We start from the raw sequence: 13,217 nt of genomic DNA, 5'->3' as shown, positions 1-13,217 counted from the left end.
CAGATCTCAGGTCTCAGGGGTGCCGGGGCTGTGCTCCCTCCTTATTGTGATTTGAACAAGTTACAAACTTCCCTTGGCCATGTTTTCTCACCTTTAAAAAGGATAAAACCACTACAGTGACCTCGGAGAATTGTTTTGAAGATTAAAAGGACAACTGCAAAAACAGTTTTATGCATAAACACTCAGGGTACAGCAAATGTCCTCTATTGCTTTTATAATTAGCTCACTGGATGGAGATCTTTATGGGGGAGGGAGGGATTATTGAATGGCATTACTTAACACTTCCTAAGGAAGACAGAGGGGGAAAGCAGGGGATAAATTTTGTGTTGTGGCCAATGGTGGACATAAATAGTTCTGCCAATAACAAATGGGTGAGAAGAAATAAGTTGTAAACTGATCCTGTTCCCCAGCCCCCAGTCCTCTACCTACAGAGGGACTAGAGCTGTTCTGTTTCAAACAGGCTGTATCCCCAGCCAGCCAGGAGGCACCCTTGACTGAACCTGGAAGGTGTAAGGTCACCTTCCCTCTTCCTCTCAGTCTCCACCCCACCCCTAATATACACCCAACTTCTGACCCTCCCCAGCATTAGTGCTGGTCGGAATGCCATTATCTTGTCATGGGCCCAACTAGAGACAAAATTGTACGGATAGCAGAAAGTAGCTTCTACCATCACCCGCAGAGGTCAGCTCTCTGACACCTCTGAAGCCATTTGACAATAGGCTGCACAGGCCGGATTCTATGTGGCCAGCAAAAACTTGAGTTTGCCCCACCCAATCTTTAACTCATTCTCTTGGTTCTCATGTTAGAATTGAGCAAAAGGCACAAGAGGCCAGTTAATAAATACACTTAAGTGTATACTCCCAAGGAAACTAAGTATAAAAGTAATAGAAAAAGTACAACATACTTGATTAAGAAAGACGGCATGGCTTTGAGCCACCGCTAATGAGATTCCCGTTCAGTTTTCCATCCCCTCAGGCCACTTTTCTGATTTGGCTTTGGCCCTTAGACAGGGAAATGGACTGGTGCTGGTAATGATGGCCAATTTTTTCATAGGATGGGGCAAGGTATTTTGTGTTGTTGCTGCACTTTTAAGATAATTTTTATGCTAAAGATGTTAAAATTTTTTTTCCATATATTTCCCCAAAAATATTCAAGTAATTTAGGAGAAAAGGTGGCTGAATCACATCAGAATCAAGTTTCTCAGTTACTAGGAGAACTAAGACCCAGGGAAACAAACCTGCTGGCGAGTCACAGCCTAGGGAGCCTTGGTCATATGCACCCAGAAACCCCACCCAAGATTCGCCATAAGGAGGCAATCACAGATGGGAAACTACATGGCAAAATTCACATGAGAGGAGTGGTCACCTGAGTATGACCATCTACATAATGAGGAGGCAGCCAGGAAGGTTATGATCATTGAGGTGGAATGGCATCCTCAACACAGCCTTCAGATTCCAGATCGGTATGGAGAATATCTGTGTCTATGTTAAACATTTCATGAGCAAGCATGTGTGCACAGAACTGTCTGGAAAGAGCTTACCAAACTGTTCAAGGCAGCTGCTTCTGGGAAGTGGAATTCTGAGCAGCTTTGATTTTCTTCTCTGTACTTTTCCACATCATCCATTTCCTTACAAGGAGCATGTATTCCTTTTTCCAAAAGCATAAAGTTGTACATTTAAAAGCTCCAGAAAAGGGATGATTTCCCATTATGCATAGCACATATTTTGGGGAAATCATGTTTCAGGTGGATATTTGTATTCTGAATTATTTCTTTTACTGGTGAACACTATAATTCCTGAGAAGTGCTGGTGATGAATCCTAGGCTCTCCTGCATGTCAGCTCTCTGACACCTCTGAAGCCATTTGACAATAGGCTGCACAGGCAGGATTCTATGTAGCCAGCAAAAACTGAGTTTGCCCCACCCAATCTTTAACTCATTCTCTTGGTTCCCATGTTAGAATTGAGGTAAGTGCTCTACCCCTGAGCTACAGATCCAGCTTTAAAACTTTAAAGTTTTGTTTAAACAAAATAGAGTCATTTGAATGCCTCTCTTTACATACTTTTTCAAGTATTTCCACACATACACTTCTCCCAGTGTTCCCAGACTTGAGGTAGGCATGGGTGACAGAACAGTCCCTGCTCCATGTTCACATTCCCAAGGAAAGTAATTTGGGAACTACCTACCTTGCTCAAGTTCTCTTCGAGAACCCTGAGACCAGGGCAGTTTTCCTAACCCCAGTTCAATACCTTCTCATGAATACTGAGTGCCACAAGGGTCGCTCAGACCCCACTTAACTAAAAAGGCACTTAGCAGTTGTCTTCCATGGTTTGGAGGGACTTGCAGGATAATAGATACCCACAGAAAGTAGAAAGTAGGGTATTCCCTGATTTATCCAAACTGGCTAAAATAACCTGTTTACACTTCCTTATTTACAATTTTCATCCACTTTAAAGATAACCAAAAAGCAAATGTTACCAGTCTCAAGTGGTTTTTGTTGTTGTTGTTTTGTTTGTTTTTTCCTGTTTCAAAACAAAGTAGCAAAGTAGCCTCTTGGAACCTCTCCTCAAATGTAGCAATGGTTCACAAAAAGTTTTAAAAATAAAATATAACACAGATAACATAGAACAGACTCACAGGTTCACATTCTCAAGGTGGCCATTGAGATGTGATTTTGTCACCTGTTTACCCAATATGTCTAAGCCATTGTTACCAACAATCCCTGAATATTTACCTCCTGTGGACTTCATATTAAGCCAAACTATGTATCTTAAATAATAATTAATAATATTCCATTTTATACTCAAAGGCACATGTAGCAATGGCAGCTTTTATAACATGAGAATCAGAATCCTATCAAACTTCCTTGTAAAAAGCAAAACATTTAGTATTTTAGCCCTAAATATGATAGCCCTATCAAGGGTAAAAAGATATGTGTCCTTGTGATTTTCAGAAGTAGAGGTATGAATCTTAAATATCACACTCTTGTCCTGGATCTCAGGGACACTCAGAACCCTTGGTCTATGCAAGATAGACAGAGACCTTCCACAGAAAATAACACAATGTGAAGTTCCTACAATAAAACCTGTTGAAAACTCTAAACTCAGACAGGAGTCAACAGCTTTTGCCATCAAAAGAACTTTCAAGTCAGCTACAAGACTCAGAATCCCAGGATTGCTACACAATGTTCCATAGAAACGAGTTTCCATTTTTAAAATAAAGGGAGGGGAGAAAACTTGCTTTATAAACATTTTCAGGGAGGTATTTCCTTCACAAGTTAAATACCCCTTTACCTAGTATAACTGTTATTACATGAAGTTTTCTTTTCTCCCTTCCACAGCTCTTGGAAAACTGAATAAATGCTGCTGCCCTAATTACAGAAGAGGATATACAAAACTTTTTTTTTTCCCCTCGTGGCTCTAATATTTAAGTTTTCATTTCATGAAACTGTTCCTTAAAATTCTAGAATCATTAACCTAGCTAATAATATAATCAGATAAGCCAAGACTTGATTATTTATAAATATAAACTAGATGTCAGGGCTGAAAAAAAAATCTTTTAGTTCAAAATAGGTAGGCAATAAGGCTCCTAATCTGGTCAGCAGGTATCAGACAGTAACCAAACACCTGCTATTTAAACTGCCATTACCAATCAGCTCACCCTCCCTCTTAGCTTTCTGTCCCTCCCCCTAAACAACAGAACAGCTTTATTCCAGGACAGAGTTCACATTGCCCAACAATTAAACATCAACATGTGTTCCTGGCCAGAGAGATAATTTTTATAATATTCTCCTGTTCCCACATCATCTGCCAGATTTACACTGTTACCTACAAGATGTATGTTAAACACAAAGCCATATATGATGCTGCGGAAATAAAATCATAGCCAACATTAACCCCTATTGAGGCAGGAGTAATAAATGAATACAACACCTGCCAATGAGGAATGTGTTTACTACGCATGGTTTTGTTTAATTCTCATCATAACCACATGGAGTAGGCATACAATCATCTCTTAATTTCACAAATGAGGAATCTGAGGCACAGAGAAGGTAAGCAGCAGGAGACTTCTGACATTACACCCCAAGTTTTCTCAACAGGATGTGGGACATGAATTTAACCCTGACAGAAATGGAAACAGCCAGGAGAAAGCTTGTTCATAGGGACAGGTGAATTAAGAGTATATGAGGGCTGTGGCTGTGGCTCAGTGGTAGAGCACTTGCCTAGCAAGTTTGAGGCACTGGGTTCGATTCTCAGCACAATAAATAAATAAATAAATAAAATGAAGTTCTATCAGCAGCTTAAAAAAAAAAGTATATGAGACAAATGACATGCCTGAGAGTTTGTTTCAGAGGCAGGAAGTCCCTGCCAATCATATCAGATAAATTAGGGAAGATAGAATATTCTTTAGTTAACAGGCTTCATGAAATTTCTGGAGCTTAAGTGTGGAAAAATGGGAAAAGGTCAGGGAAAAGGGGAAGAAAGCCAGACATTATGGGCTCTTTTCTCTGTTTTCAAGTTAGGTCTGAGATTAAACAGCTAACAAAATAATGGAAATTGGAGGAGGGGTCTAGGGAGAAGGGAACTATCCAGCACAGTGAAAAAGAAGATGCATGTCTGTGTTTAAGACATGATCAGGTGCAGGAAGCAAACCTGGAGAACCCTAGAGGCCTGGTATTCCCAGAGAGAAGCCTGGAGGCCATGGCCATGCTGATGGGTAGAAAGCCAGTAATAGGACACTGCAAGAAGTAAGAAAGTGTCACAGAAAGGAAAAACAAAAACAGGAAATGGTAAAGCATCCACAACAGGCAGAATCGGGAGGTCAACAGATCCTGATCCAAGATCAAAAGATCCTGTTTGAGGAAAGGTATAAGTAAGTTAGAATGGTTTCAAGAGCATCAAAACACTCGCTGTATCTTAAAATCTCAGAATTCCACATCCCATGAAAGAAATGAAGAATAGAGATGCATGTGGAGACTGAGTCACAGAACCTGATGTCCTCAGGCAGGACTGTTAGTTCAGAAACTGTAAGGGCAAACACACTCTGTAGCTCCTCAGAGGGGAGGACAGACACACAGATTAGATTCCACACTCTAAACCACTTCTAACTAAATCAGAACACTATTTTATCTTCAAATACTCTACCAAATAACAACTGAAGAATAAAATAACTTACCAAGAAATATCAACTTCAACCATTCTTAAAAGAAGACTTTTTTGTTTGTTGTTTTAAATTTTTAAAATATTATCTGCAAAACAAAAGTCCCTTGGTGCAAATTGTAATCCTGCTAAAATCAGCCCCCCCACACCAAAAAAGAAAAAAAAAAACCTGAATAATCCATATCTCTAAACATTCTCATTTATTGTGTTGGGAGGGGATGGGGAAGTGTTCTGATTCAACCTGCCATCCAGAGACAAAAACAGAGGTAGTAAAGACAATTACCAGAAACGCCCCTTAGATTTTACAGCAAAAACTATACTATAACGCAGTGAATCCAATCAAAGAGATGTCGTCCTTTAAGTTAAGCAAAGTGACTTTACAATTCCCCACGTTGCTCAAGGATCAAGTCCCCCTGGCAGACTTTACAACTCTGCCTATCTCCTTGGTATTCCCAAAACCAAACGCCAGAGTCCACCTCTCGCTTCAGGAGTCACACCTTGAACCTCACTGACAAGTAAGAACCTGGGGTGAGGTGAACCGTACTAAGCCCCTCCCAGGTGAAGACGGTGGGTGTAGGCATGGAGGGTAAAGTGGAACTGCGGGTGTAGGAGAGAAGAAGGCCAGACCGCACCCCTGCCTCTGACCCCAGGACCCCTTCTGAAGATCCCACAGCTCTCTGGGTAGGTGGTCTCCAACGGGCTGGTACCTGAAGCTCACTCCGGGAATAACACTGGTTGGTGGACCTTTCCTAGATGGGGATCATTCTATTAAAAACACTTGAAAATAAAAGGGGATCTTTAAAATTTCTTGCGTAGCTGCGCCCTCTCCTAGGAAGTAGGGGTCCAGGCCACTACGCAGGGTCTCCGGAGCCAGTCCCCGCCCAACAAGTGCTCCAGCCCACACGGCGGGCTACTGAAAAGGCTCGCGTGGCTGCTCCTCGGGGTTCTCCGAGGTGCGCGCACAGATGTGCAAACAGGATCGCAGGTGTGCTGCCGCGGGACTCGCTCCCAGGTGTGCACTCACTCGGGGCGCAAACCCAGCGGAGTACACTCAGGCGCAGGTACAAGTGTGCAGTCACGGGGAGCGCTCCCAGGTGCGCACGCACACAAGCGCACTCGGGGTGCAGACGCGGACAGCGCTTCCAGGTGTGCGCACGAACGTGCGCACTCAGAGGCAGACGGGGAGTCCACTCGGGAGAGCAGATGCAAGTGTGCAATGAGTGTGGGGAGCGCTCCCCGCGTTCACACTCGGGGGCAGACTGGGCCGCGTCGCTGCGAATAACAGGTTACGCCAGGGAACCCCAAACCCCGGACTCGGTCCCCGTGCCCCGGACGTTCGCGCCTTTCCTACTGACCTCTTCCAGAAATTTAGTCAAGTCGTACACCTTGTGGTGCAGGATCACCCAGGTGCTTTTGCTGTTGTTGTGCTTCTGGATCTCTTCCAGGGTGTAGTACTTCACAGCCTTGTCCGACTGCTCGGCCATCACGTACGAGTCGAGCCTCCAGGCCCTGCTCACACAGCCGTCACGGGTGGAACACTCACAGCGTCTCATGCAGCTCCGCTCGGGACATTCCCGGAGCTCCCGGGCCGGGTGCCCCGGAAGGGGCGGAGGCGCAGCGGAGGAGGCGGGCGGCGCACGGCCTCCGAGGACTGGCCGGCTTGCTTGTCACTCAAGAGGCCTCGCCCTCTGCCGACGCCCTCCACCACCCCGAGCGTGCGCCCGCCCGTCGCGCGAGTGTTGATTGGCTACAGGAGGCGCCTTTCGCAATCACCCGCTGCTGGAGCGCGCGAGGAGGGCGGGGCTTCGCTGAATCTGCGCAGAGGCAGCGGGAAGGGCTCCTGGGCGCGTCCGGCTCCGCGCGGTGGGGCCAGGAGGGCCAGGCGCAGCGTTCTCAGCCCCGAGAGGAGAGGGAAGGTAGTGTTGGGCCGCGCAGACTGCACCGAGTCAGCCCTGGGGCCGCCCGTTTGTTGGTACCCAAAATAGCAATGCTTCTGTCCACAAAGTGGACGTCGTGGGGAAACTTGTTAACAAGCACAGATGTGAAGGAGAGCTCTGGACGTCTTCAAAGAAAAAAGAAGTTGCATGGCTTCCCTCAATCATGTGTTTTCCCAAATAAACTTCACCATAGTTTTACTTCCCTAACCTCCACGGGGAAGTGGGCCGGGTTGGAGGATGAGGTTTGGGTTACCTCATTCTCACAGGATAGCAATTCAGGGGGGAGAAGTTTCTCTGCTGTTCATCAGTGACTTGGCAAGGACTTGTCTCAGTCTCTTATCTGTCTTATCTCAACTGTGCTGTCCAGATAAGACCTAAATGATGAACAGCACTTCGAACAGTCTATAATATTTCCCCAGCTTGGCCCTCCACTGCCACTCTTGATGGGAGGTAAAATATCACACATGAAGGACTACAAATGTTTGCGAGAGAAAAAACAAAAATAGAAAATTCCAGGATATTCAAGTCTTCTGGTAGTTTAGACCTTTTCAGCAATAGCAGTTGTTATGTCCACAGTCCAGTTGTGCCAGGGTAGTGGGGTAGGCTGTGAAAAGGCCAAAGACAATGCCCGAAAGACAGTATGGGAGACAGACAGACAAAGCTTAGGAGAGATTAGTGACTGCTTCAAGAAGAGTGCTGTGGCTGCAGGATGAACAGATAGCATCTTCATCCCTCGGGGCACTTTCCTAGGTAGTGCCTTTTTCCCAAACATCACCACAAATTGTTCAGCAAGACAATCCTTTCTGCAGTTTCCTCAGTCTGGCATCAGTTCCCACTTTGAGAGGAGTTTTATATGTTAGTCTGCAGAAGCAGTGACAACAATATTAGCTTGCTTGAATGAACTACATTCCAAGGAGCACCTATCCTGGTGTACTTGCAAGAAAGTAGCTTTCCTACAGGTGACATTTGCCTTGTTCCCAGTGTGCATAAAAGAAAGCTTAGAGTCCTGCAAGATAGGATTGCTCTCATTGTTCCTTTAACTTGACTAGGCTTTTGAGAACAGAAAGGGGGTGTGCAAAGACATGGTGTTTTACTGTCCCCTTTTCTTTAGAGATGCAAAAGAGAGCAACACAAGAGGTTGCATATGTGGGCCATCCTCCCAGGAGGGTCTCAGAGGTCGCTGCACATATTAGGTGCTTGGTGATTATTAGTTTTCCCCCTAACATACCTGTCCATAGGAATATGTGCCCACTGAAAAGAAAACAGTGCTCAAAGCATTTCAAAATATTTACGTTTTTTTCCCCCACAAGCCAATATTTCCAAGTGTAACATTCTGTTGTTCAGGAAATATTTCTAAGTACTATATGTGGCTAAAAGAAAGTAAATTATTTGTACTACCCTCTAATCAGTTGTAGTTCATATATTTGAATGTTTTACTTCACATTAACCAACAAAAACTATGTAAGAATAATTTCCAAGGAAGTTCTGTACTTTTTTTAACCTTTGATTTTTAACACAACTTTAGGTTCACAGGAAGTTGCAAATATAGCAGAGAGGTCCTGTGTCCCTTCTCCCAGTTTCCCGCAATGATTCATGTTGATGCAACTGTAGTTCAACATCAAAGTCAGAAAATTGACACTGGTACAGTGTACACGCATTGTTCCACCCCGCTTGAGGATTTACGTAGGTGTGTATCACTACCACAATCAAGCTACAGAACTGTCCCATCACCACCAGGCTCCCTTAGTGCTATCCCCTATAGTCACAATCACTTCTTTATAGGTTTCATGTGACCTTTTTATTTCTCAAGGATCAATGGGTTATGCGTGTGGCAAAATGGTCCCCTTGGACATCCACAAGGTCACCCACTCTCTTCACGCCTTGCACTCCGACATCACGTCTCCGAGGCCTTCCTGACCACTTTACTAAATACACACAGTGGCCTCTAACAGCACTTCAGGCTTGTCTCCCAGGCACCCTTACCATCTTCCATACTAAGACTTCTTTCATTCATCCTCCTTCTTGTCCCTCCAAACCCCTGTCTTCCTAAATTTCTGCCCGCGTATTGCACGGCAAGGGAATGGGTGACAGAGGGGTGGGCTGCTGAGAGCTGGAGGGGGGGCTGCTGGGAGCTGGGGGGGTCTGCTGAGAGCACGGGGCCTGCTGGGAGCTGGGCGGGGGGCGCTGCTGAGGGCTGGGGCGGGGGGCTGCTGGGAGCACCAGGCCTGACAGGAAAGCAGGTCAGCTGGGAGCTGGGGGGAGTCAGCTGAGAGTGATGCCTGCTGGGAGTGCGGGGCCTGCTGGGAGCTGTGGGCGGGTGGGGATCCGCTGAGAGCGCGGGGCCTGACAGGCCTGATGGGAAAGCAGGCTGGCTGGGAGCATGAGGCCTGCTGGGAGCGCAAGGGCCACTGGGAGCTGTAGGGGTTGTGAGGAATCTGGTGAGAGCACAGGGCCTGGCGGGGAAAGCAGGGCCTGCTGGGAGAAAATACCTGACAGGAGCGGGGAGCACCAGGCCTGACAGGAAAGCAGGTCAACTGGGAGCTGGGGGGAGTCAGCTGAGAGCAGTGCCTGCTGGGAGTGCAGGGCCTTCTGGGAGCCAGAGAGGGGTGTGGAATCGGGGCCTGGCGGGAAAGCAGGGCCTGCTGGGAGAACACACCTGACAGGAGCACAGGGCCTGCTGGGAGCTGGAGAGGAGGGGGGAATCTGGTGAGGGCGCGGGGCCTGCTGGGAGAACACACCTGACAGGAGCACAGGGCCTGCTGGGAGCTGGAGAGGAGGGGGGAATCTGGTGAAGGCGCGGGGCCTGCTGGGAGAACACACCTGACAGGAGCACAGGGCCTGCTGGGAGCGGAGAGGAGGGGGGAATCTGGTGAGGGCGCGGGGCCTGCTGGGAGAACACACCTGACAGGAGCACAGGGCCTGCTGGGAGCTGGAGAGGAGGGGGGAATCTGGTGAGGGCGCGGGGCCTGCTGGGAGAACACACCTGACAGGAGCACAGGGCCTGCTGGGAGCTGGAGAGGAGGGGGGAATCTGGTGAGGGCGCGGGGCCTGCTGGGAGAACACACCTGACAGGAGCACAGGGCCTGCTGGGAGCGGAGAGGAGGGGGGAATCTGGTGAAGGCGCGGGGCCTGCTGGGAGAACACACCTGACAGGAGCACAGGGCCTGCTGGGAGCTGGAGAGGAGGGGGGAATCTGGTGAAGGCGAGGGGCCTGCTGGGAGAACACACCTGACAGGAGCACAGGGCCTGCTGGGAGCTGGAGAAGAGGGGGGAATCTGGTGAGGGCGCGGGGCCTGCTGGGAGAACACACCCCACAGGAGAGGCCCCTGAGGGTGACCAGTAGGGTGCTGAGGAGGAAGGCGCTAAGGTGTGCTGTCCTGTTTCCAGGGAGGCAGGGCAGGGCGAGGCAGCCATGTACCCTGCTGCATGGGGCCTGGGCTGGTTGGCCCCCGGGACAGCCCACCAGCTTCACTGCCCTGCAGGGGGCGGAGGACAGGCTCCCTCCCTAAGCCCGGGTGCAGGGGGCTTTCCTTGGAATTGCGGGGTCCCTTAAAACAAATCAGGCTGGAAGAAGCTCTTGGGGCCTCCCCAGTTCCCCTGCCTCAGGGGAGCAGGAGCCGGGTTTCAGCTGCCGAAGTCCCCAGGACCACCTAGGGGACTTACCTGATGGGACCAAGCAGCCACACTTAGGTTTCTGGGCCAGTGTGTTTACTGTCCTTAAACAGGGACAGTCCTGTGATGCTAAGTGGGAAGTGCTGGGGTCCAAGCTGCCTTCTGCCACCTGGGAAAGTCGGGTGGACAGCACTCACACTCCCTTTCTCCGCACTCCGCCTGCACTGCCAAGGTGTGAATTAGGACAGCAGCCCCAACAGAGATTTCAGACCTTTCCTTTCATCACAAAGTGAAGAATAATATATTCCTCAGACTCCTCAGCCTCGAATTGCTTTACAGAGATAAACGATTTTGTTTCCTGAAAACCAAACAAATTTGAAATGAAAGTTAAGATTAGCCTGGACTTGTAGAAGGAATTTATTAAATAATATGGTAGAAGCATTGCAAGAACCTAAATAACCTGGTGTTTGTAGTATTTCTACTTAAGTTACTGAGTTTGTGGTACGAAACTAACAGGTTTTAAAAACTCTGGGTTAGCTTGAGATGTGATGAAAATGTTCAAAATGTATTGCATTGGTAGTTGGACAACTCTGAAGATAGTAAACAAAAAGGAATTGGGGCACTTTAAGTAGGTGAATTTATGTTGTGGGAATTATATCTTAACATGTAGCAAAAAATTTTAGAAAAATCACTAGAAAACCTTAAAAGTAAAATGTTGGTAATATATAACTGATTAAGTTTGCTAATTTTGTTATCTTTTTCTAACATGACATCAGCTACATGATGAGTTGGTATTGAAACCCTGTTGGTGAAGTTATTTACTTCACCAACTTACTACCTTTTTATTACTGTTTTCTTTAAGGGTCTGATTGCTGAGACACATAGTCAACAAGAAGATATGAATGAATCTAGGCAGCAGTCACTGTTCTTCATGACACTTCCAGATTTGCACAAACTCTGTGCTGTCCAGATAATATTGAGTAACAGGATGGCAGATACTGAGATTAGGAGTACACAAATGAAGATGTGCAGGTAAAAAATACATCATCTAGGTCAAATGGTGGTTCCATTCCCAGCTTTCCAAGGAATCTCCATACTGTTTTCCATATAGGCTGCACCAATTTGCAGTTCCACCAGCATTGTATGAGTGTACCTTTTCCCCCACATCCTTGCAACTACTTATTGTTATTTGGGCTCTTAATAGCTGCTATTCTGACTGGAGTGAGATGAAATCTTAGAGTAGTTTTGATTTGCATTTCTCTAACTGCTAGAGATGTTGAACATTTTTTCATATATCTATTGATTGTGTATCATCTTCTGAGAGGTGTCTGTTCAGTTCCTTGACCCATTTATAGATTGAGCTATTTGTTTTTTGGGTGTTTAGTTTTTTGAGTTCTTTATATACCTTAGAGTCGTGCTCTGTCTGATGTGTGAGGGGTAAAAATTTGCTCCCAAGATGTAGGCTCTCTTTTTACCTCACTGATTATTTCTTTAGCCGAGAAGAAGCTTTTTAGTTTGAATTCATCCCATTTATTGATTTTTTTATTTTAATTCTTGTGCTATAGGAGTCTTATCAAGGAAGCTGGGCCCTACTTTTTCTTCTAATATGCGCAGTGTCTCTGGTTTAATTCCTAGGTCTTTGATCCATTTTGAGTTGAGTTTTGTGCAAGGCAAGAGAGAGAGGGGTTTAATTTCATTTTGTTGCATATGGATTTCCAGTCCTAGCATCATTTGTTAAAGAGGCTGACTTTTCTCCAGTGTTATGTTTTTGGCGCCTTTTGCCAAATGTTTTCTCTGATATAAGGAGGCTGATTCATAGTGGGATTGGGAGGGGGATCATGGGAGGATTAGACAAACTCTAGATAGGGCAAAGGGGTGGGAGGGAAAAAGAGGGGCCATGGGGGTAAAAATGATGGTGGAATGAGATAGATATCATTACCCTAAGAACATGTATGAAGACACAAACTGTATGAATATACTTTATATAGAACTAGAGATATGAAAAATTGTACTCTATATGTGTAATATGAATTATAATGCATTCATATATATATAACAAATTAGAATAAAAAATTTAAAAATACATCATTTGAAAAAGTTTTTAAAACTTTTTAATCACATAGGAGTCATTGTAGAAGTTTCGTCCTTTAAAGCAAAATATTCATTTAATCTGTATATATAATTTTAAAATAAAGGAATTCGTTTTGACAGGGTATGTGGGATTACATTTAAGGAGGGATTCAAAATACTTCAGATGTAACGTACTGTTAAGTTTTTATATTTGTGACCTCTTATGTGCTTTTTTTAAAATTTAAAATCTGTACACACATTCTTGAATTAAATTATATTCCTCAAAAGTTAGAGATACTAGTACATATTAATATTCATCCTTTTATAGTTACATGTTTAAATACTTTTTGCAAATCATATGACATATATAATGTATAACTATTATACATAGTAAACATTTATAGTAGTCTTTACAGGGCACTTAAAGGTACTATAAACAGA

At 45.6% G+C, this 13,217-nt stretch overlaps 2 protein-coding genes across 3 annotated transcripts in view; one reads left to right on the top strand and one right to left on the bottom strand.

Moving 5' to 3' along the window:
• Cyb5a (cytochrome b5 type A) overlaps window positions 1-6,761 on the bottom strand; it is a 29,394-nt gene extending 22,633 nt beyond the window's left edge. For both annotated transcript variants that reach the window (XR_003300778.2, XM_026388685.2), the window contains exon 1: window positions 6,513-6,761. Coding sequence is in view for 1 of the 2 variants with exons in the window: in XM_026388685.2 (XP_026244470.2) it covers window positions 6,513-6,710 (198 nt within the window). In the remaining variant the exon portion in view is untranslated. The remainder of the gene's footprint in view (window positions 1-6,512) is intronic.
• Window positions 6,762-11,604: 4,843 nt separating this feature from the next.
• The window catches only part of C13H18orf63 (chromosome 13 C18orf63 homolog), a 41,865-nt gene continuing 40,252 nt past the window's right edge, over window positions 11,605-13,217 (top strand). The window contains 1 exon segment of the mRNA XM_026388669.2: window positions 11,605-11,738. Coding sequence (XP_026244454.2) covers window positions 11,605-11,738 — 134 coding nt within the window.

Source organism: Urocitellus parryii, chromosome 13, assembly GCF_045843805.1.
Source record: "Urocitellus parryii isolate mUroPar1 chromosome 13, mUroPar1.hap1, whole genome shotgun sequence".
Lineage (NCBI taxonomy): Eukaryota > Metazoa > Chordata > Mammalia > Rodentia > Sciuridae > Urocitellus > Urocitellus parryii.
The sequence above is the reverse complement of the archived record's forward strand: the minus strand, read 5'-3'. Positions and strand labels throughout refer to the sequence as shown.